At 39.2% G+C, this 25,823-nt stretch overlaps 1 protein-coding gene across 2 annotated transcripts in view; it reads left to right on the top strand.

The window, feature by feature from the left end:
* The window catches only part of SVEP1 (sushi, von Willebrand factor type A, EGF and pentraxin domain containing 1), a 229,895-nt gene that overhangs the window by 42,874 nt on the left and 161,198 nt on the right, over positions 1-25,823 (top strand). For both annotated transcript variants that reach the window (XM_055579296.1, XM_055579294.1), the window contains exons 2-3: positions 18,222-18,477; positions 22,090-22,266. In XM_055579296.1, coding sequence (XP_055435271.1) covers positions 18,390-18,477; positions 22,090-22,266 — 265 coding nt within the window. In that variant the 5' untranslated portion in view covers positions 18,222-18,389. The remainder of the gene's footprint in view (positions 1-18,221; positions 18,478-22,089; positions 22,267-25,823) is intronic.

Genomic DNA, 25,823 nt, shown 5'->3' with positions numbered 1-25,823 from the left:
GATCATTCCTGGTTCCAGTTCTTCTTAAAGCCCATTTCCTTTCCTGGCTCTTAGGTTTGGAGAAAGATTTTTATATACTTCTAATAACCCCCCTGCTTTTCTCAAGCTAACTCAGTGGATATCAAATCTTTATTGACTACCAGGCGTGGTTAAAACACCCTTCATCGATTTTTATCTTGAAATAGTCCACATACCTTTAATTCAAGGGTAACCATTGAGAGATTTTACTGACTTCTATTTGCAAGTGCTTCTCTACAAATAATTTTTGTATCTTTTCCTTATTATGTAAATAATAGATCAATTAATAGTTTTAGGTGAAACAGAAAAATATAGCTTATTATAGTTTTTGTCTTTTACTCTTTTTTTATATGTGTATGAGAACATATATAATTATGTAGTGAAAGAATGTTTTTTAAGTTTTATTTTTAAAGCTGCAAATTGAAAATTTCCCCATACAGTAAAATTCTCCAAAAATTGCCTTCCTATTTTATCACAACTGAATTTTTAAGTATTACCAGTAAGTTGTCATTTCAGAACTTTGCAGTTAAAACAGTCATCCTTGCATGCCTCTTTATCAACATTTCTCAGTATTTCCTCACAATTTAATTCTGTTTCATCTGAAAAAAATATAAAATTTTTTAATTACACATTTCCATTTCTTGCCTCATTATATTAGACTTTCCACATAGAAGTAATGAGACAGTCTAGCCTTGTTATTAAATTTAATGAGAACACTTTAAGCATGTTTTTGCCCATTGGTTTATTCTTTCTGTTATATTAAGTCAGTACCCTTGTATTCTTTGCCTCAGTCATTTGTAAAACCATAAACTGATACCCAGGTATCATTCGAGGTTGCTTTCTGCTCTGACCACTTGATGTGAGCAAAAGAATAGACTCCCTAATATCTCTGACTTTATGGGCTAACAGCTACTCAGTTATACTGTATGGACATTTAACATGTCAGCTGAAATCACTTTATAAGTTGATTGATAACAATGTTAATCATAAATTTGAATTTTTATCTTATTTTGTAGTAAATTAGCAGTTTGAGTGACATGTCATTTAGCCCTCTTTTGCTGTCATTTGGATTCTGATAAGTACACTTTTTGCTATCCACATTTTCTTTATTCCTGGCATGTTTTTAGAACGGATGGTGGAATTTGGCATTACTGAAAGATTGTTTGATCTTTTGCGTGTTTCTTCTGTTGATTTTTTTTACAGTCTGGATTAAGTCTACTACTCATCAACTCCCGTGCACACCATTTCTCAATTTGATATACTGTCCCAGTGGGTCCACTTTAGAATGTTTTGTGTCTGTGTTTAATAACTAAAGCATGTATGTGGGTGGAAAAACTCTGTGACCATGAATCTGAGATTAAGTTCTTCTTTGACCCTCGGGGTCATTTCTGATTTGGCTGCTGCTGCTGCTAATTCGCTTCAGTCGTGTCCAACTCTGTGAGACCCCATAGACGGCAGCCCACCAGGCTCCCCCGTCCCAGGGATTCACTAGGCAAGAACCCTGGAGTGGGTTGCCATTTCCTTCTCCAGTGCATGAAAGTGAAAAGTGAAAGTGAAGTCGCTCAGTTGTGTCTGACTCTTAGCGACCTCATGGACTGCAGCCTACCAGGCTCCTCCGTCCATGGGATTTTCCAGGCAAGAATACTGGAGTGGGTGGCCATTGCCTTCTCTGCTGATTTAGCTAGACTTATAAAAAAATAGCCTAAATCTTACTCAAGCCAACATTTTTTTTTTCAGCCTAGAAAGCCTGAGTAAATAAGACTTACTATATATGATTGATTTTATATTAAAGTATGAATAGGAAAGCTCAGTTACTGCAGAATAATCTTTCGACTTGTGCTTTTGTCATTGCTTTATTTTTGGCTTGTTTGTTTTTAGTGAGTGGTTCTGTTGTATCATCAAATAGAATGATTAAAAATCTGTAGCACAGTGCTTGGTTTATAGTAGAGGCTCAATATAGGTTTGGTGGATTAAGTTTAAACTATAACATTCGTAAGATTTTTTCATTTCACAATTGCATAGCAAAATTACTGTACCAAAAATTTTGGCCTTTAATTTATTAGCTTATTTTGCATGTTGGACATATAGCTAGTGAAAATTAAGACATCTGCTTGTTTATTGTTTCATCCACTTATTTCATAGTTATTTTTTGATCTTCAGTAGAGTAAAAATATGAGTCAGCCTTGCAGTAGAGTATCTTGCTAGCTTGGGATATGGCCAGATGTATGTGACTCATTAGAAAAGACCCTGATGCTGGGAAGGATTGAAGGCAAGAGAAGAAGGGTATGACAGTACAAGATGGTTGGATGGCATCACTGACTCAGTAGACATGAGTTTGAGCAAGCTCCGGGAGATGGTGAAGGACAAGGAAGCCTGGTCTGCTGCAGTCCATGGGGTCACAAAGTGTTGGACATGACTGAGCAACTGAACAACAAATGTGTTAACTGTAATTATGATGGGGTTGGTGTAATGGAAGGTAGTGGAGGACACTGAGGTGGGTTTAATGTTTAGGAAAGTTTCACTGAGGAGATGAACTTTGATCTGGCTTCCAAAGAGCTGGTACAAGTGGAGATATTCATAGTGGGAGATAAGAAAGAGTTGTTTATTTCCAGATAGAACAAACAGAAGGAAAACATGATATGTCTTAATTAAAACTTAATAGAATGATGTAGCAAGAGTATGGTGTAAGAGGTAGGTTGGGAAAGTAAAAGATAGGGATGAGGTCTGGAATATGACTGGGAATGTTATTTAAGACTAGGTGATAAAAAGATTTGTAAAGAAATTTTGACTTTATTTTGTAGATGGAGGGAAAAATCATGGAATTTTAAAACATGATTGGTTCAGTATTTCAGATGAAGAAGTTGGATGGCAGGTCAGACAATGGATCCAAAAAAAACCAATATCTGGTACCTACACCAAGCGGGGGACTCTAGGATCATGAGGCAGGTAGATGATACAGAGATAAATAGGTCTGGATGGGTTACAATAAGTGATGGATCACAAAGAAGGCATCACAGATTACTCCAAGGTTGCAGATTTATAAAATACAAGAGGAGGGAACCATTATTTGTTCATGAGAGGATATATTGAGTTTGAGGGACATATGCCATCTTCAGGCAGAGGTGTCCACTGGGCCACTCGAGCTTCACATTAGAAGTATGAGTTTATTTGAATTGATTTAGGAGTCATTAGTCTATAGGTGAGACTCAAAATTCTGAGTTCACATGACATTCCCTAGGGGAAGAATAGAGAAAAAAAGAAAGATAAATTTTGGAAATGATACAAAAGTAAAAAATAGAGGTGAATGAAACCCCGTAAATATACTACCGAGAGAGTTAACATTTTGATGTACATGCTGTTAGTCATTCTCATACATATGTGTACATACATGTATTACCTTTACACACACATGCACACTAATGTAATAAAACCATTATTTTTGGTTAGCTACTTTTTCATTTAATATTATTCAACAATATTAGTATAAGGATATGTCATGATTGCCCTGTAATTTATAAACCAGTAATCTTTGGTTGAAATTTCATGTTGTTTGTATTTTCTGTTTTTCAAGTTATTCTCAGATATTCATCCTGTTGATCACTTTTTATGAGTTTCCATGGTTATTTCCTTAAGATATTCTTAGATGTATAATTGTAGTTCAAATCACATGACATTTTTGCAGCTATGGTCACTTAGTCATGCTGTACTCCCAAATATTACCAGTTCAGGTGGCATTCTCAATAGAAGTACTGTTTCCCACATATTTTACAACTTTTAACTTAAAAAAATCTTTGACCATTAGAGAAGTGAAAAAATAGTGTTTCTATTATTGAACTTTATTTTGGTTGTTAGTATAATGTTTTTCACATTTTCTGACAAATATAATTCATTATTTGGGGTCTTTATTTTGTTTAAAAAAAACCTTTTGTTTTAGTTATTTTTCAAAATCTTTTTGTTTAGAGATATAGAGAAGTTTTCTCTTCTATTTTAAAGGCCTTAATGCTCTATTTGATAAGCTTGATTTGATGAATATATTGTCTAGTTTTTCCCTTGCTTTCTAATTTTGATTTTTTGATACAGAGCAGAAACTTTAAGAAATGCAGTGCTAATTATGGTTTTGTCTTATTGCTTTGGCTAGAAATTTCAAAAAGATTTTAAATAAGAGTGCAAACGATTAGAATTACTGATTTGCTCCTTATTTAATTGGGAAATATGCTGAGTTTTCACAGCTGAGCATGACTTACAGTGTTTCTTTGAGATCAATACTCTATCATATTACTGAGTTATCTTTTTATTTCTAATTTTTATTCATAAAAAAGCGGAAAATTTTATTGAATGCCTTTTTAGTGCCTTAGATTATTATTTTCTTTTAATTGGCACAATTATCGTGTTGCATAATAGCAAAAGACTTAATTTTAGTCTACTTTTGCATTTGAGAAATGAGCCTTATCGAATAAAGGGCAAAGATCTTTTGAATCGTATTTTTTATGTAGATTAACTTTATTTTTATTTTTATTGAATTATATTTAATTTACAGTGTTTCAGATATACAGCAAAGTGATTGAGTTATGTTGTTGCTGTTCAGTCACTAAGTCACGTCCGACTCTTTATGACCACATGGACTGCAGTACTCCAAGCCTCCCTGTTCATCACCATCTCCCGGAGTTTGCTCAGATTCGTCCATTGAGTTGGTGATGCCATCCAACCATCTCATCCTCTGTTGTCCCCTTCTCCCACCTTCAATCTTTCCCAACATCAGGGTCTTTTCCAATGAGTCAGTTCTTCGCATCATGTGGCCAAGGTATTGGGGTTTCAGCTTCAGCATCAGTCCTTCCACTGAATATTCAGGATTGATTTCCTTAAGGATTGACTGGTTTGATCTCCTTGCAGTCCAAGGGACTCTCAAGAGTCTTCTCCAGCACCACAATTCAAAAGGATCAATGCTTCAGCGCTTAGTCTTCTTTATGGTCCAACTCTCTCACCCATATGTGACAACTGGAAAAACCATAGCTTTGACTATACAGACCTTTGTTGGTAAAGTGATGTCTTTGCTTTTTTTTTTTTTTAATTTTATTTTATTTTTAAACTTTACAATATTGTATTAGTTTTGCTAAATATCAAAATGAATTCGCCACAGGTATACCTGTGTTCCCCATCCTGAACCCTCCTCCCTCCTCCCACCCCATACCCTCCCTCCGGGTCATCCCAGTGCACCAGCCCCAAGCATCCAGTATCGTGCATCAAACCTGGACTGGCAACTCGTTTCATACTTGACATTATACATGTTTAAATGCCATTCTCCCAAATCTCCCCACCCTCTCCCTCTCCCACAGAGTCCATAAGACTGATCTATACATCAATGTCTCTTTTGCTGTCTCGTACAGGTTTGTTATAGCTTTTCTTCCAAGGAGCAAGTGTCTTTTAATTTCATGGCTGCAGTCACCGTCCGCAGTGATTTTGGAGCCCAAGAAAATAAATCTGTCACTGTTTCCACTTTTTTTCCCACCTATTTGCCATGAAGTGATGGGTAGGATGCCATGAACTTCATTTTTTGAATGTTGAGTTTTATGCCAGTTTTTTTACTCTCCTGTTTCACCTTCATCAAGAGGCTCTTTAGTTCCTCTTCACTTTCTGAAATTAAAGTGGTATCATCTGTGTATCTGAGGTTATTGATATTTCTCTCAGCAATCTTGATTCCAGCTTGTGATTCATTCAGCCTGGCATTTCACATGATGTACTCTCTATATAAGTTAAATAAACAGGATGACAGTATACAGCCTGTCATACTCCTTTACCAGTTTGGAACCAGTCAGTCATTCTGTATAAGGTTCTAAGTGTTGCTTCTTGACCCACATACAGGTTTCTCAGGAGACAGGTAAGGTGGTCTGGTACTCCCATCTCTTTAAGAATTTTCCACAAGTTGTGATCCACACAGTCAGTGTCAGTTATACATATATATTTTTTCTTTATACTTTTTAAGATTCTTTTCCATTATAGGTGATTGCAAGATATTAAATATATTCCCCTGTGCTATACAGTAGGACCTTGTTGTTTATCTATTTTATATATAGTAGTTTGTATCTGCTAGCCCCAAACTCCTAATTTATTCCTCCCCACCTTTCCCCTTTGGTAACCATAAGTTTGTTTTCTCTGTCTGTGAGTCTATTTCCGTTTCATAGATAGGTTCACTTGTGTCATATTTTAGATTCTATATATAAGTGATATCACATGGTATTTATCTTTCTCTGTTTTGAATATTATTTGTATTCAGTTTGGAAGTGTTTATTTGGAATTGAGCGTCTGTGTTCTTAGGTGAGACTAATCAGCAGGTTTTTACTCTAAAATTTGTACTAAACTTTATTAGTTTGGGTTTTTGACATTTTGTCTCACTACCACCAAGGTGGATTTCTGTCTTTCATTGCCTTTTTGCTTTCCTGGCTTTCCTTTCTTTTCAGATCCTTCTTCTCCTGCATATTTCTGTTTTCCTCTTAGCCTGCTCCCTTTCTATGACTTTCAGTTCCTGTTTTCAGGATGCTAAGGCTTTCTAAATCCTACAGAGAGAAGTGCTGTTCCATCATGTTACTTTCCTCTTTTTTTTTTTTTTTACTTTCTTCTTATTTCAGTATTAAATTTTGTATTCATCTGAATCTTCAAATTGATTTTGCAGGTCTTGAGTTGACAGAATATTTTTATGAGCCTACTTAGACTTTCTGTGTTTTTCCCTCCGGGGATGAGTCTGTATCTAGGCTTGACCTACATGGTCCAGCATTGTGGACACTAGCTAGATGTGGCTATTTAAATTTATACTAATTAAAATTAAATATATGAATCATAAAATTCATATGATGCATAAAATTATGAATCTAGTTCCTTAGTTGCAGTTGCTTGCTTTCAAGTGTTCAGTAGCCACATGTGCCTGGAGGCTACTTTATTGAACAGCAAAGGTAGCATGTCAGTTATCACAGAAAGTTCTATTGGACAGTGCTGATCTAGACCCTCTGTTTCTAGGCACAGTGTGTGGTTTATTTTTAACCCTCAATGGCAACCCACTCAGTATTCTTGCCTGGGAAATCCCATGGACAAGAGGAGCCTGGTGGGCTACAGTCCATGGTGTCCCAAAGAGTCAGACACGACTGAGCGACTGACACTTTCTTCTTTCTTTCTTCACTAATCACTTCAATTTGTTTTATCAATAATAATACCAATAATAGCAAATGTTATAGCCATGTATTCCAACACTGATTTTACCCACTTGATCATTTGCTGCAAACACTTTGACTTGATATACCTCTTCACTCATGGATGAGGAAAAGGACAAAAAACTCCTATCTAGTTTCTTTGAATTTTTTTGGTAAATAAAATAAAAATAGAGTATAACATACAGATAAAGTTCAGGAATTCACTATGAAAAACAGAACTAAATCCTCGAAAGCATTTGTTATATGTACTTACCATATGTAAATAAAACACTGAAATGGTGATGAGAAATGAGATAAACAAAGGGGAGAAAAGAAAGAAAAACTGCCTGAGAAGCTAAAAGGAATCAAGAGAAAACTATATGAAACAAAGAAACATTGTAACAAGAAAAATAAATGCAATGCTAGAATTCTTTTTTTAAAGTGCCAGTTTTTAGGTGATTTTTAAGGAGTTTTTTTTAGTTGAAGTATAATTAATTTACAATGTTGTATTAATTTCTGGTGTACAGCAAAGTGATTCCATTATATTTATCTGATTTTTCAGATTACTTCCCACTATAGGTTATTACAAGTTATTGAATATAGTTCCCTGTGCTATACAGTAGGTCCTGTTTATTTTATATACAGTAGTGTGTATATGTCAATCCCAAACTCCTAATCTATCCACCCCCTCCCCTTTGGTAGCCATAAGTTTATTTTCTATGTTTGTAAATAGATTTCTATTTTGTAAACAAGTTCACTTGCATCATGTTTTTAGATTCCACATATAAGTGATGTTATGATATTTGTCTTTATCTCCTTACTTCGCTTAGTATGATATCTGTTGATCTGGGATTCTTTTTTAATTGGAAGTAGAAGAGAAGCAACACTGCAGAAAACCAGTGATATGAAAGAAAAGCTTGAGACATTTCCACCAAATTCAGAAGGAAGTAGGATGAGATAAAAATAATAGAATGTGTCCAGAAAAATGATGAAAGAACAGATGAATAACTTTTTTCCCCAGATATACTATTCATCAATGTAAAGCAATAAACGTTCCTTGAACTGAAGAATATTTGAGTATTCAAATTAAAAATGTTAACTAAATAACAGATGAAACTTGCTGAAATTTTGCAATTTGAAGGATGAGGAAAGTAGTATAAATAGCTTATGGTATTTTTTAAAAATTGAAGTATAGTTGATTTACAATGTTGTGTTAATTTCTTCTGTACAGCAAAGGGATTCAGTTATACAAATATATGTATAAGTGTGTGTATTCTTTTAAAAATTCTTTTTCATTTTGGTTTATCACAGGATATTGAATGTAATTCTCTATGCTCTCTAGCAGGACTTTGTTGTTTATCCATTCTATATATATTTCTGGTTTGCATCTGCTAACCCCAAACTCCCAATCCATCTCTCCCTCACCCCCAACCCCTTGGCATCCACAGCTTGTTATCTATGAGTCTGTTTTTGTTTCATAGATAGGTTCACTTGTGTCGTATTTTAGATTCTACATATAAGTGATATCATATGGTATTTGTCTTTATCTTTCTGACCTCACTTAGAATGGTAGTCTCCAAATCCATTCATATTGCTGCAAATGACATTGTTTTGTTCTTTTTATGGATGAGTAGTATTCCAGTGTGTGTGTGTGTGTGTGTGTGTGTGTACACACCACATCTTCCTTGTCCATTCATCTGATGAACATATAGGATGTTTCCATGTTTTGGCTATGGTGAATAGTACTGCTATGAAAATAGGCATGCACATATCTTTTTGAATTACAGTTTTGTCTGGGGAGGTGCCCAGTAGGATTCCTGAATCACATGGCAACTCAAATTTATTTTTTTGAGGAACCTCTTTGCTGTTTTCCATAGTGGCTGTACCAATTTACAATCCCTAGGGTGTCTTGTTTGTACTTAATGTTTCCTAACATGGAAAAAAACATACATGGAAAACAAGTTGAAATACTGGCATAATTTACTAATTTTCTGCTCCCTGGAGGAAAGTGGCTTTGATAGAATCATAATAGGTATCGATTCACAGAATCAAATTTTTATTAAAAGATGGCTTATGAGTTTCTCCAGTTGCCATCTTCAGTCAAGGTTGGCCACAGTGAGTAATTGCAGCTCAGGTTGTACTGAGGTTGGTGTTATATCTACATGTGGTTTAATTAATGGAGCCCAAGGGCAAATATTGTACCCACGTCAGCATTGTTGTAGCCTCTGTTTTTCTTTCAAGATCATTTTTCAAAGCAGTTCTCTTATGGTCTAACTTGGAGGGTGTGGGGAGAGGGGTTGCAATCTTGTGTAATGGTGATGGATCTCGGGTGTTAGAACAGCGTTACACAACCCTGCATTTTTATCATTCTAATGACTCTTACTGGACAAGGGAAGCTTACTTCCCTGCCAGATATTTATACAAACTAATCAGAGCTTGATACAATACAGATGGTGATAACCTTTCGCTATACAAAGTTCACATTGAGTTTCTTGTTGGCTACAAAGGGTTTGCCTCATTCAATATTCTGGACAAAAAATTCCATTTCTTAAATGCTTTTCAAAGGATTGCAGATGATGTAAACTATTTGAGGAACACTAAGAGGAGAATCAAGAGTTGGTCCTCTACCACATTCCACCAACATTACCACAGATCTATTTACTTCTTAAATCTGTGGGATGAAAAAATGTTTTTATTGAATTATGTTCTTATTCAAGTATGATGAAGCCCAGAGATTGGGGGAGGGGTAAATTATTTTCAGTAAATCATCCACTCCCCCACCTCGATGGTTAAAGTACATTCCAAACCCAGATCTTGTGTAATTCTTTACTTGGACTTCTAGGCCTGCTATTCTTCTTACTATTTTAAGCTTAATATATTGTCTTGCCAACAGATATAATGGTTCCCGTAACAGCAGTTCTGTGCAAGAAAAGAAAAATAGAATCACAGCTTAAAGAATTTTGTACGTAATAAGTAGTACAGCCAGAAATCTCTGCAAATCCTAACCTGGATATTAAGGAATGTTATTGACAGGAGTTAAGATTAATATTGCAAGATGGTATTTGTGTCAGAAGGATGATAACAGCACACAAAGAAAGCTTTATCTTTTTTGTGCAAACCTATACAACATACAGCACACACACATACACACACACATGCTGTATATTCCCACTGCTCAGTTAAGACCAATCTACTCAAGTAACTCTTTCCAGAAAATCCTCTAGTTAATCTGCTTCACTTATTCATTCATTCACTGGATATATATTTATGAGCATATACTCTGTGCCAGGCACTGTCAAGAATATCATACAAAAAAAAAAGTTTACATTTTTTCCTCTTCTCCTCGCCATTGTCACTTTTTCAGCGTCTTGCTTACCATTCATTGCCACAGCCTTATAGAAGGGAGAGAGGAGATAAGCAAAAGCTTTTAGGGGATGTCCATAGAGGTTAGGTTATGATTTCCGAGTGGAACAACTCAGAAAGACTTTATCACTTTAAGTGCAAGGGCAAGGGTGGTGTAAACACAACTTGCCCGCATCTTGACGTACTAGAGCTAGGGGTTACCCTTTGAAATATATGTATAACTTTAAAGACACACAATAATGTCTCACTTCATGCCATCCAAAACAGATAAGTGGATTTTTTCCAAGAGGTGACACGGAACTAGAAAATGTGTGTGTGTTTCAGTTTATTTCAGTTATTATTTATATTGAGAGGACTTTTTGCTTGAGTTGTGTGCTGCTGCTGCTGCTGCTAAGTCGCTTCAGTCGTGTCTGACTCTGTGTGACCCCATAGATGGCAGCCCATCAGGCTCCCCCATCCCTGGGATTCTCCAGGCAAGAACACTGGAGTGGGTTGCCATTGTAAGTACACACACATTGAGTACACACACACACACACACACACACACACACACACACACATATATATATATATATGTATCATACTTGATATATTTAAATTCAACTCCAATTATTATTTTTACTGATACACTTCTTTGGCAGGAAGGATAGAAGGAACTTTCTTCAGACTGGCTTCTGATTCACTTTGTTGTGTCTTTATAGCGTTTAAGTGCTTCTTTGCTTTCTGTCATGACAGAATATTCCAAGCTCATGTTGTATATTTCTTGACCTGAATTAATCATTTGTTCAAGAATTCTTGGTTCCTCTCAGTGGTAAGTGGTCAGGGTTCTAAGGATGGTCATTTCTCGTGAGGCTGGCCCTTGATTCTGTCTTTTTGCTTTTTGACCTCTGTGTCTTTGAAGAATTTGATAAACTGAGTCTCAAACTGTATTGGAGAAGAGAATTTTCAAGGTTGACTGCAAGCTTTTTAAAAGCAAAAACAAAAGGATGTTAGACTTCCCTCACCAGATATGAAAAAAATACTATGAAGGTATGGTAACCAAAACTATGTGGTATTGACCAAGAGTAGGCAAAGAAGTCAGTAAAACAGAATAAAAGAGGCTCTAGCCAGGAAAATAACAGGTCAGTCAGTAAATGATTTGAGGAAAGTGGCTTATGAAGTTGGATAAAAATAAAGGGAGTATCTACTTCACATCAAAGAAAAGTGTATGGATTTAATAATTTTTTAAAGAAAAACAGAAGTATTAGATAAAAGAATATGAGAATATTTTAGGGAGGGGAAGCTTTCTGAAGCAGTATACAAGAAGAGACAACAGGTAAGATGACACCAAGGCTTTTGGACTGAGCGCTGGCTGTACTATGGGCTGCTGTTTATTGACTGCTGTTCACTGAGTGGAGCTATTCCAAATCCTGAAAGATGGTGCTGTGAAAGTGCTGCACTCAATATGCCAGCAAATTTGGAAAACTCAGCAGTGGCCACAGGACTGGAAAAGGTCAGTTTTCATTCCAATCCCAAAGAAAGGCAATGCCAAAGAATGCTCAAACTACCGCACAATTGCACTCAATCACACGCTAGTAAAGTAATGCTCAAAATTCTCCAAGCCAGGCTTCAGCAATATGTGAACCATGAACTTCCTGATGTTCAAGCTGGTTTTAGAAAAGGCAGAGGAACCAGAGATCAAATTGCCAACATCCGCTGGATCATCGAAAAAGCAAGAGAGTTCCAAAAAAAATCTATTTCTGCTTTATTGACTATGCCAAAGCCTTTGACTGTGTGGATCACAATAAACTGTGGAAAATTCTTCAAGAGATGGGAATACCAGAGCACCTGATCTGCCTCTTGAGAAATTTGTATGCAGGTCAGGAAGCAACAGTTAGAACTGGACATGGAACAACAGACTGGTTCCAAATAGGAAAAGGAGTTCATCAAGGCTGTATATTATCACCCTGCTTATTTAACTTATATGCAGAGTACATCATGAGAAACGCTGGACTGGAAGAAATACAAGCTTGAATCAAGATTGCCGGGAGAAATATCAATAACCTCAGATATGCAGATGACACCACCCTTATGGCAGAAAGTGAAGAGGAACTAAAAAGCCTCTTGATGAAAGTGAAAGAGGAGAGTGAAAAAGTTGGCTTAAAGCTCAACATTCAGAAAACAAAGATCATGGCATCCAGTCCCATCACTTCATGGGAAATAGATGGGGAAACAGTCTCAGACTTTATTCTTCTGGGCTTCAAAATCACCGCAGATGGTGACCGCAGCCATGAAATTAAAAGACGCTTACTCCTTGGAAGGAAAGTTATGACCAACCTAGATAGCATATTCAAAAGCAGAGATATCACTTTGCCAACAAAGGTCCGTCTAGTCAAGGCTATGGTTTTTCCTATGATCATGTATGGATGTGAGAGTTAGACTGTGAAGAAGGCTGAGCACCGAAGAATTGATCCTTTTGAACTGTGGGGGTGTTGGAGAAGACTCTTGAGAGTCCCTTGGACTGCAAGGAGATCCAACCAGTCCATTCTGAAGGAGATCAGCCCTGGGATTTCTTTGGAAGGAATGATGCTAAAGCTGAAACTCCAGTATTTTGGCCACCTCATGTGAAGAGTTGACTCATTGGAAAAGACTCTGATGCTGGGAGGGATTGGGGGCAAGAGGAGAAGGGGATGACAGAGGATGAGATGGCTGGATGGCATCACTGACTCGATGGACGTGAGTCTGAGTGAACTCCGGGAATTGGTGATGGACAGGGAGGCCTGGCGGGCTGCGATTCATGGGGTCGCAAAGAGTCGGACACGACTGAGCGACTGATCTAATCTGATCTGATCTGATTCACTGAGTGTGTACTATTTGCCAAGCACTGTGCTAGACATTGGGAATTAAGGAATTGAAAAGTAGACAAAAATGCCTGCCTTCAAGGAAGTTACATTTGGGGACAAGACTAGGCTTTTGTCTGAAGTTGTCCTCGCCTTTGTCACCTCTGAATACATTTAAGCTGGGCTGCAAGGAGGTTGAATCAAGTGACCTCCTTCTCTCCCTCCCCCTGCCCTTCATCGCTAGTCTTTGTCTCTTCCTCTAAATAAGGTGTGGATGGTCGAGTTCTAGAAGAGTTTGTCCTATTTTCTAAGATATCACAAGTTTACATCAGGAAGAGAAACTGTGTTTATTAAAAAAGAAAACATTTTCCTATCCACCAATTAAGATCTTTTTCAAGTCTTTTTTTTTTTAAATACCAACTGTCATTTCTATTTTGAAACTTCACCCGATGACAGAAAACTTCAAACAAACTTAAATCAGACATTTCTCAAGCACTTCACTGTTGGAAACTGAACCACATTCAGGAAGGTTTTCCTCTTCCCTTTCACTCTCTAGTTGAATCTAAGCTTTGGAGCTTCTGCAAAGTGGCAGCATGGGAGGAGTTGTCCACCCCTCAGTCCTGACATTCTCTGCATGTCCATCCTCTGGAATTGTCTCAGTTCTCTCATCAGTGGTCCCGATGACCATCGTTGGTCATCTGCATATGGGTTTTTCATCTTTGTCACCCTTGGTGCAGTCATATCCTAGGGCTTCCAGGATTTCTTCCAGGATTTTTCCTCTCAGGCAGTCTGAGAGAGGCATGGCTTCCATGGTCCATGCTGTCAGCCACTCAGTTCAGTTCAATTCAGTCGCTCAGTGGTGTCTGACTCTTTGTGACCCCATGGACTGCAGCACACCAGGCCTCCCTGTCCATCACCAACTCCCGGAGTTTTCTCAATTTCACGTCATGAGTCGTGATGTGACGTGATGCCATCCAACCATCTCATCCTCTGTCATCCCCTTCTCCTCCTGCCTTCAATCCTTCCCTGCATCAGGGTCTTTTCTAATGAGTCAGTTCTTCATAGCAGGTGGCCAAAGTACTGGAGTTTCAGCTTCAGCATCAGTTCTTCCAAGGAAATCTTCAGGACTGATTTCCTTTAGGATGGACTGATTGGATCTCCTTGCAGTCCAAGGGACTCTCAAGAGTCTTCTCCAACACATCCTAAATATTGCAGGACTGCTCAGGTCCTCTTCCCTTGATCACCCCACATAGTTATGTTCTGTTGCCTCACATCACTGTGACCAGCGGCGCTTCTGTGGGACTTAGCACTATCCTAAATAAACACATGGAATGAGGACTCATACATCCCTATACCCATCCCCATAAAGGGATGTCAGTCATACTCCTTCTGTGACTGAGTTGGGAGATATGGAGAGATTGGTGTAGAGCAGAGAACCTCACAGCAATATCTAAAATTTCTTGTTCTCGAACTCTCTTTCTCTCCTTGGAGTTTTTTTTTTCTTTATTATTTTTTACTTGTTATACAACTTTTATAGGTTACATTCCAGTTCCAGTTATTATAAAATATTGGTTTTGTCCCCCGTGTTGTACAATACATCCTTGTAGCCTATCTTACACCCAGTAGTCTGTACTTCCCACTCCCCTAGCCTTATATTGTCCCTCCCTTTGTCTCCCCACTGGTAACCACTAGTTCATCCTCCATATCTGTAAGTCTTCTTCTTTTTTGTTATATTAACTAGTTTGTTGTACATTTTAGGTTCCACATAATATCATATAGTATTTGTCTTTCTTGTCTGACATTTCACTTAGTCTAGTGCCCTCCAAATCTATCTTGCGGAAGATGTCAAATTTTCTTTCTTTTTTATGGATATGTAATATTGCAGCCATGAAATTAAAAGACGCTTACTCCTTGGAAGGAAAGTTATGACCAACCTAGATATTATATTGAAAAGCAGAGATATTACTTTGCCAACAAAGGTCCGTCTAGTCAAGGCTATGGTTTTTCCTGTGGTCATGTATGGATGTGAGAGTTGGACTGTGAAGAAAGCTGAGCACCAAAGAATTGATGCTTTTGAACTGTGGTGTTGGAGAAGACTCTTGAGAGTCTCTTGGACTGCAAGGAGATCCAACTAGTCCATCCTAAAGCAGATCAGTCCTGGGTGTTCATTGGAAGGATTGATGCTGAAGCTGAAACTCCAATACTTTGGCCACCTCATGCGAAGAGTTGACTCATTGGAAAAGAGTCTGATGCTGGGAGGGATTGGGGGCAGGAGAAGGGGATGACAGAGGATGAGATGGTTGGATGGCATCGCCGACTCGATGGACATGAGTTTGAGTGAACTCCAGGAGTTGGTGATGGACAGGGAGGCCTGGCATGCTGTGATTGATGGGGTTGCAAAGAGTTGGACACAACAGAGCGACTGAACTGAACTCAACTGAATATTGCATTGTGTATATATACCACTTCTTTTTATCCATTCATCTGTTAACAGACACTTAGATTGCTTCCTGATCTTGGCATTTGTGAATAATGCCGCTATGAACTTTGAGGTGCATGTATCTTTTCAATTTTTTTTTTTTTTTTTTTTTTTTTTGCTTTCTTCAGCTGTAGACCCAGGAGTAGCATTGCTGGGACATATGGCAGTTCTGTTTTTAGATTTTTGCACAACCTCCATACTGTCTTCCACAGTGGTTGCACCAATTTACATTCCCACCAGCAGTGTCCATGTGTTCCCTTTTCACCCCGTTCTCACCAACATTAGTTACTTCTGTTCATTTTGAGGAGAGTCATTCAGAGGTTCTTTCCTTGTCTAGAGTGAGGAATTAGCTCTCATGTACCGAGTATTCATTCCACGGCTTCTGTCACTCATCAAGAGGGTAGATTTTTAAGCTTTAAGAGCCAAGCATTTTGATGTCGACAGTAAACAGATCTTATTATTATTAGTTTATGCCAATAAATTTGAAGCTAAATGTGGGGGGGAAGCACTAAGAATTTTGAGACTCTCGTTTGAGCCCCTTGGTATGTGTCCTTGGTTAATGTCTCCATTAGTATCTCACGTTATCCTGCAACACACACCTGTCCTCAGTTCCTGTCTTCAGTATGGCCCCTCGGCACTATTTGCTTTTCTTTATTTCACTTTTTTTTTAATTCAAGTATAGTTGATTTACAGTGTTGTGCCAATCTCTGCTCTACAGCAAAGTGACTCAGTTGTACACATGTATACATTCTTTTTTTCATGTTCTTTTCCATTGTGTTTATCGTAGGATATTGAGTATAGTTCCCTGTGCTGTACATTAGGACTTTGTTGTTTATACTTCACTTGGTTTTGGCGAAGGAGTGGAGTGAAGTGTTTGAATACCTTTTCTCAAAATGCTGGCTTTCCAGATGTTTTCCAGAGTAATTTTTAGTTTGTTTATAAATTCAGATTTAACAGCGTTATCTTTTGCTCATAGACTCTAAAACAAGTTGGCAGCAATTACTGAATTAGAATAAATACTTCTTGATTATGTACCAATGAAATATGTTTTCTATAGATATGAATCTTAAAATCTGAGAATCTAGACCTTATAGCTGAGTCTGTCCCCTAAAATGAATTGAGGCAAAGTTATTTTTAAGATCATAATATCTCCTTTTAACATTAACAGAACCCTAGGTTCCAGTGTTGCTCTTCTTGAATCACTGCCTAAAAACATGGAATTCTTTCTAAGGACTTTCCAGAAAATGTCCCCTGGTGCTTCTTTACCTTTCTGACCCATTTCTAATGAACAGCAACATCAGTGAGTTTAATTATAAACCAGGCTAACCATTGGATCTCAAAGCATCAATGGCAATAAAATATACACCTTTTTTAAAAGGTTTGGTTTTTTTTTCTTTTTATCTATGAGAAGAAATAGCTTATAACACTATAAAGCGTAACTCACTTATCCTAAAACATTAAAGCCCAACTAACAAATTGAGTGAAGCGGTAGTATTTTCTCATGAAGATAGGACACGACTGAAAAAAACAGCTGATTTTTGTGCTAATACTGGGTGGTCCAAAGAAGACGAAGTGTTGAAGCAATTCTCCAATTTTGGAAGAACAGTGGAAAAACAAATAGAGGAAGCAAGTGAGCCATGGTTAACTCTGGAAAAGATGTATTCTGCTAAATTTTCTTCTGGTCCAGCTTTTACTGTTTGAGCATGAGGTAGTTCAGCTAGGTAGGTAAATGGGTAGCTAGCTAGATATGCTAGGAAGTAGATATATAGGACTCAGATTTGGTCCAAATTTTGAGCCTGAAAATCAATTTAAAAATAGCTTAACAATAATTGATAATACAAATTCATTCCATAAACATTTGTTGCTCTTTATTAGCAAGCTCTATGCTAAGTAATTTTTATGGACTTCTACAGTGGCTCAAACAGTAAAGAATCTCCCCTCAGTGAGGGAGACCTGGCTTCGATCCCTGGGTTGGGAAGATCCCTTGAAGGAGGACATGATAATCCACTCCAGTATTCTTGTCAAGGGAATCCCCATGGACTGAGGAGCTTGGAGGGCTGCAGTCCATGGGGTCACACAGAGTCGGACATGACTGAAGCAACTTAGCACGCATGGCAATAATCATAGTGATGATGAGGATGCTGATGATGATACAGAATGCTTTTGAATTTTATTATGGTTCTGTGAGAAGACCGTTGTAGGCACTTATCTATGCCTGTTTGTTTTACCGTCACTGATCAGTGTTCCATTCCTCACGCTGTTAGAATGTTAATGCTCGACACAAGCACTCTGTTGCCTAATAAGGGAGGCGCAGAGTAGGACACACAATACAGACTCATACTAACTTTCTCTGTTTTATTACAGCAAATTCTTCGTCATTCTAGAGAAAACTCAACAAAAGTTATATTTCTCATTACGGATGGATATTCCAACGGGGGAGATCCAAGACCCATTGCGGCATCACTGCGAGATTTTGGAGTGGAAATCTTTACATTTGGCATATGGCAAGGAAACATTCGAGAGCTGAATGACATGGCTTCCATCCCAAAGGAGGAACATTGCTATCTGCTCCACAGTTTTGAAGAATTTGAGGCTTTAGCTCGCCGGGCGTTGCATGAAGGTAATGGAAGCTTAATGGCATACCACCATGCCTTTATATGGGATTTCCTTCTTGCTTACTGCTTGAAACCCACCCCGCAGGGAAGGCAATACCAAGCCCTATGGGGTCTTTGCTGAGCATGCTAGCCATGTGCCCCTTGTGTATTATGAGATGTGTTGAACTTCATACATAGAGATGACACTCTGACCTTGCAACAGGAGTATTGTTTTGTTTTTTAACAGCTGTGATATATTTTCACTAAAATATCCATATGCTTCCACCCAGGACCATTAGAATCAGGGGAATGAATGGAGGTGTGTTTTAAGGCCACACACGGAGTCAGAAACCTTGACTTAGATTTCATCTACAGTTATCTGGAAGGATGAAGTAAACATTGAGAGACAGGCTTCGTGAATCTCACCAGAATGTTTCCAGAAATATTCGTGAAGATTAGAGGGATAATAAATACTTAACACGTATTTATTGACCTGACAGTTTGAAGACTGATATGATATGCTTATGGGTAAACTGAAGAGCAGTGAGAGCAACAGAGGATAGCATCAGTAAATCCATTCATTAAGTTCTTTGTACACTGTTTATAGTGATGTTTAGTTGAATGACTTAAGTCAGATGATGAACTTCCAGGTGTAGTATGGGCATGTATGTTACTGTGGTCCAGAAGAGAAAGTGTAGATTGGAAGTAGGGGATCGAGGATATAGCCTCAGACCAAAGCCATAGAGCAAATTAGGCTTGATCTTTCAGATATCCACGTAAAAGATTCAGTTTGATGGGTAAATCATGGCAACACAAGATTTCCTCACAATTAGTGATAAGCTTCCCTGGTGGCTCAGATGGTAAAGACTCTGTTGCAATGTAGGACACCTGGTTCAATCCCTGGGTCAGGAAGATCCCTGGGAGAAGGGAATGGCTATCCACTCCAGTATTCTTGCCTGGAGAATTCCATGGATAGAGGAGTCTGAGGGGCTATAGAGTCCATGGGATCACAAAGAGTTGGACGCAACTGAGTGACTAATATACACACAAAATAAATGGGCCAGCCCTACTGTAGTTCCAACAGAAGAGTTTGGAGCAGCATCTCAGGCTACCTATGGATATAGCAAAAAAAAAGTCCCAGTCAGTCAACTAGTAACTGAGTGGCTTTGACCAAATTATTTAGCTTTTGTACTCCTTAGATTTCTTACTGATGAAATAGGATAGAGGAAGACTATCTACTTCATAGGTTTGTTCCAAGGAATACATGGATTAATACATAGAAAGTGACTAGAAAACTTACTGAGGGCTTATAATACTAAGCTGTCAATGACTGTCCATTATTGCTATTATTTTAGGCAATTTAGCTAACATCTGTGACCTTCAGTTTTCTCTGCTTTTAAAATGGAGCTATTATAACATGTGCCATATAGTTTTGTCAAGAGGATTAAATGAAATATTTCAATTTCACCAATGTAATATTTGGCACATGGCAGAAGTTCACTACCTGGGACTTTTTTTTGTTTGTCCTTTTCTCTGGGAAAAGTGATATGTTGAGTGGGAAGACAGAATGGCTGTTGCAGTAGCTGGGATTATGAAATTATGAGTGTTATTAGCTTAGAGGACTTGTTTCCAGTCCTACCAGCCTTCTGTCTTGGAGGATGGGGGCCTTCTGCCCTAATGCGAGTCAGAAACTGGATGGGACAGAGTCTTCAAGGAAAGGATTTTGGTTACCATATTGCAACAGGGTTTTGAAAGGCGTAACTTTTATTACTGTAAACTAGTATCTAAAATGTGTACTACTCTGATGGAGTTTCCAGATTTTGTAATAAAAGATCCTGTTTTTTTCTGAAAAACGTGATCAAAGCAAAAGAAATTAACCTCATTTCCCCTGTCTTGATGTTCTCTGAAGTTGCATCCTTTTTTTTTTTTTAATAGTTTTTTATTTTCATACAATTGTTAAAGGTTACTTTCCATTTACAGTTATTGCAAAATACTGGCTGTATTCCCCATGTTGTACAATACATCCTTGTAGCATAATTCACATCCAATAGTTTGTGCCTCTCACTCCACCACCCCTCTATTGCCCATCCCCCTACTGGTAACCACTAGTTCTCTGTATTTTGGGGTCTGCTGAAACTACTTTCAATTTGGATGGATCCACTTTTTAAGATTCCCAGGGTGGCTCTAGTGGTAAAGAACCCACCTGCCAACACAAGAGACTTAAGAGACACAAGTTCAATCCCTGAGTCAGAAAGATCCCCTGGAGAAGGAAATGGCAACCCACTCTAGTATTCTTTTCTGGAGAATCCTGTGGACAGAGGAGCCAGGAGGGCTATAGTCCACGAGGTTGCAAATAGTTGGATATGACTGAAACAACTTAGTGTACTTTTGGCCTCAAGACTGTCCGTGTTTGTGGCCATTCTCAGTGGACGTAGGTTCTAGAATAATAGCTTTCCCCATATACAAGTTGTTCACTTATCTCTTCCAGACCTAAATGCCAGTGCACCAATTTTACAGCTCCATTTTTCTTGCTCCCTAGACTTCCAGATCAACCTGTGTCTCAGAGGTAATTCCTAGGTGCCCATGTTGTATACCCACACCACAGTCTATTGCTTGGGGCTTTAATAGGGTACTTGGCTGTACTAGTCTCTTTCTCTTAGGGCTGGAATCTTCCTTTTACTTTGTCCCTGTCTATTATTGTTCGGGTCTTAATGCGTTGAGAGAGATGTTCCATAACTGAGGCCATCACCTGTCTCTTTTCTGGGTATTCATTAGCAGTTCATGTGTGTTGCTGAAACTCACCCATTTGAGTTCCTACTGTGAGCCCATCACTGTATCTGGGCCTACCACCATGGACCTAGTACTGAAATTTAGGCTGGGACTTATGAACCTCTTCCACAGGGTAAATAGAACTTACTGTGTGCCTGATTCTAGGCCATAGATTCTTGGTAAGTCATAATCAACTTTACCCTGCCCTGTTAAGTCACTTTCAGAACAAGACAGCTCTGCCTGGGTTCTTGAATTCCCAGCATGGCTCACTTCAGAGCATGGCTCGAGTAATCAGTAATGGTCACCTTTTACATGTGAAAATTTATTTAGAATTGAGAGACAAACCAAATCCTAGTTCTGTGATTCAACTTGCGTGGTGCCATTGTTTCAGTCTTTAATCACATAATTATAGAAGTAAAGGTATGTGTTTTAAGTCAGTTGCCCGTAATCAACACTCTTAGGCAGCAGTCAGGGCTGCAGCTTTATTTGTTTATTTGAGCAGGGACTCTAGAAATCTGGTTACTGCTGCCTGACCTCATGCTGGTGGGGAAGCCAGGAGACTGACCTGGAGAACCGACTGCATAACTGCCTGCTGCATCTGGAGATTCCTCGCTGAAACAACTCAATTTCTGCCTGACCCTGCCTGGCCTGGAGAACTGAGGATGAGGTCCCAGACTGAAAGAGCTTAACCGGCTGCACCAAATCCCCAGCCTGTGCTTGTGCAAATCACACACTTTGCTATTCGGATGGGAGTGGGGAGCGATTGGGGATTTGACGGAAATGAAAAGATCTTTCCTCGTAACAAGAGAATGTAACATTCCACTGCTCATTCCTTTTTTTTATGACCTCCCTGTCCTATGTGCTTGTAGATCTGCCTTCTGGGAGTTTTATTCAAGAGGATATGTCCCATTGCTCCTATCTGTGTGAAGCCGGCAAAGACTGCTGTGACCAGATGGCAAGCTGCAAATGTGGGACTCACACGGGTCAGTTTGAGTGCATCTGCGAGAAGGGCTATTACGGGAAAGGTCTCCAGTACGAATGCACAGGTGAGTGTCTGGTCTGTGTCAACTATATCAGTTGCCTTGTTTTGCTCAGTAGGAAAGGAGCCCCAGGCTCACTGGCTTAACCACTAAGAATTTAGTTTTGGTTTTAGATTTTTTTTTTAATGTGGACCATTTTTAAAGTCTTTCTTGAATTTGTTACAATATTGCTTCGTTTTTTATTTTGTTTTTTTTGGCCACGAGGCCCGTGGGACCTTAGTTCCCCGACGAGGGGTGGAACGTGCACCCCCTCCATTGGAAAGCAAAGTCTTAACCACCGGACCACCCGGGAAGTCCCAAGAGTATTTGATATTGCCCATGAATCAGTGAATCAGTTGGGCAGCACTTTTGGTCCTCAATATGTCCTTGACCGTGAGTAGGGTTGGCTGCCCTGCTGATCTTACCTGAGTTCTCTCACCTGTTTACACATCAGCTAGCTGGGGACCTGGGGACTTTCCCAGGCTTGCCCAGGACCTCTAGGGTGTTGTTTATGTGGCTTCTCAGACTCCATGAGGCCAGCCCAGTCTTGGGCACAGAGTTCCAAGAGGAAGTGGAAGGCTTCAAGGACCTCTTGAAGCCTAGATCCAGATCCCAGGAGGGGGAAAGTTGGGGCTTTTTATGTGTAATCAGTCAATAGCCAAATCGTCAAAATATGCTTCAGCCTCTGTGAGATTGAAACAAGTGGGATTCTGGTCCTCAGGGCACCTGGAGCTTGTGGGATTGTCACCAAAAAATGTAACATTCACTTTATGGTCTTTTAGCTCCTCATAAGTCTCCACAAAGGAACATCAAAAAGCTCTTAAAAAAAAAAAGGGGGGGGGGGGCTCTAAAAGTGACATCACTTCAAAATGGAATTCACTTCTTTGACATCTGTAACTTTACCTCTAGGTTTCCTTACCACAATACCTTTGTAATTTTAGTATTTTGTTAGAAAAACAACTTAGGATTCTTGTGTTTTAAATTACATTTTAGGAAATATTGACTATTTAGAAGTAGTGTGTGGTTTTTCTGTGACAGCATCTTATTTGTTCTACTTTACTTAAAAAGCAGCATGGTTTTTAGAGGGTTTTTTTGTTTCTTTTTAAACATCTCTTCCGTGGTTTGCTGCTTGGGAAAAATGTATTCCCATGGAAATTAACACCCACCAGGAGAATTTCCGGGCAGTAGGTTGACTTTATAGTGTCGGGTGTGGCTGTTCACGGCTTGTTTCGAGTGAATGTTGTTTCATTTTGACATTTGGAAGGTAGGTAGGTCTGCTCTGTAACACAGAAACGTGGCTCTTCCAGGGTTGAACTTCCCAGTTTTGACCTTATCTGTTTTTCTCTCTTTTCTTCTCCTTGTGGAACATGTCTTTTTGCTTTTTCTACTTTCTGTTATTTGTTTTTTAAATTTGAAGTGTGGTTGATTTACAATGTTATTCGTTTCTACTGTACAGCAAAGTGCTTCAGTTATACATGTATACATTCTCTTTTTTAATCCTCTTTTCCGTTGTGGTTTCTCACACGACATTGAGTATAGTTTCCTGTGCTGTACAGTAGAACCTTGTTGACCCTTGCTGTATATAAGTGGTGGCATCTGCTAGTCCCAGTCTCCGATACTGACTTTCATTCTCATTGCCCCTCATCTCCCTTCCCTCAGTTTCTTCTCCTCCTCCCCTCCCCCATCCCACTGGCTCTGATCCCATCTGGCGGACACCCTTCCTGGGTGCAAGCATCCACGCTTGCCCAGCAGAATCACTCCTTTCTTGGCCCCGTTCCCATTCCACCCAGCAGGATTTCTCATTTAAGCGGGGAAAAAAGGGGGGTTGTAGAGAGTCAGCCCAACTGCCTCTGAGTTGGCAAAACGCCTCCCCTTGAGTCTTCCCACACTTCCATGAACAGCGCAGCTTGGCAGCCTCCCTGACGCCCCCTCCTTCCCTCCACCCGTCTGAGCCCACCAAATACAGTCAGAAGCTCTCGTTTTCTTTGCTGCATACTGTAGTCAGCACGTCTGTTTCCGTGTGGTCCGAGATTGAGCTGCTCCCTGCCAATAAGCCGCTGCCGAGTGGCTGCCCAGCAGCCTCAGCCATGCTGTGCCCAGCCCCTACCACTCCTGGGCACTGTAATCTTGCATCCCAGGGGACAGTCTGCACGAAGAGAGGGAGGCAGTTCATAAACCCACTGCCCCCAGTTACCCAAATCGCTGTGGCTGCCACCAGTTATGCATTCCAGGCTGAAAGGCACAGCTGTCTTTAAAATGGATGCAGTGGGTGGGCCCATCAGTGCAGCCTCAGCAGAGGGGACAGAAGCACTTTGGCTGCTGGTTCTAGCCAGGAACACCAAGCACAAAAGGATTCATTTATCCATCCCTTTGCTTCAGTTAGTAAGCCTTCCTTATGTGCAAGATTTCAGCTAGATCCAGTTCATTGATATAAAAGTTGATGTTATCATCTTCGATATTTGTGTCTTGGGGATGGGAGAAAGGGGTATCGGAACTCTGAGTTGTGCTTTGCACACTTGTGGTAGGCTCTGCTCATCACTGGTTTCTCCTGCATGCTTCTAGCTAAGCAAATAAATTATAACCTTCCCATGACCTGAAAGACTCATTACTAGACTCTTACCACTTGGAAAGGCAGAAAGAAATATTAGCTCTACATCATCCAGTACTGAAAACCTGGAAGCCGTGAGCCCCTTTTAAAATACAGTTAGTTAACAGATGTTCCTGAGCACTTTCTCTGTGCCAAGCCCTGTGCTAGGCACCAGGCAGGGGTTCAGTGGACTGATAGACATGGTGCCTACCTTCCAGGAACTTACAATTTAGCTACACAAAGCAATTTGTAATCGCAGACTGTGCTGTGTTAATACAGTATGAAGGAGGGATCCCAGGGAAGGTTAGACTAATATCCTACTCTCTAAACCAAGATCTGAACAATGGCTGAACAATAGTTATTTTTTGCTTCAGGAGAGAATGTTACCTTTTGTTCAGAATAGTTGGAATTCTGAGCATTTATCCTCATCGTAGAAACAATGCCTTTCCAAAGCAAATCATTTCTCTTTAGAGCCAAAAGAAACCTTAGAGATTATCTGCTCTGAACTCTTCATTCTACAAGAGGAAATTGAGGTCTCAGGGAAAGGTGAGTATTTTGCTCAAGAGGGCATATCCCACCCGCAATCAGCAGGACCCAGGAAGGGACCCAGGACATTTTTCTCTAAATCCTATACCCAAGATATCATACTGCTTATTTTGCATTTTTTTTTCCTGAAAAACTTCTTGGATTCATTGCTTTTCAGAAACCATAAACACTGAATTGTACTCAAAGTGTTTAAAAATGCAGAAAGACTGGCTCACTTTCAGCCTCTGACACAAACTATGTCACTTTGAATGATTAATTCCTTCTAATTCTCTGTTCCTTCTGTAAAATGGGCTCCGTAATGGTATAGTTTTATGTGTGTGTGTGTATGTGTGTGTGTGTGTGTATTCTTTGTCATCTGAGCCATCTGGGCGTATGTATTTATATGTGTGTGTGTATATATATATGTGTGTGTATATATATATTCTTTGTCATCTGAGCCATCTGGGTGTAT

Source organism: Bubalus kerabau, chromosome 4 (genome assembly GCF_029407905.1).
Source record: "Bubalus kerabau isolate K-KA32 ecotype Philippines breed swamp buffalo chromosome 4, PCC_UOA_SB_1v2, whole genome shotgun sequence".
NCBI classification, from domain to species: domain Eukaryota; kingdom Metazoa; phylum Chordata; class Mammalia; order Artiodactyla; family Bovidae; genus Bubalus; species Bubalus kerabau.
The sequence above is the reverse complement of the archived record's forward strand: the minus strand, read 5'-3'. Positions and strand labels throughout refer to the sequence as shown.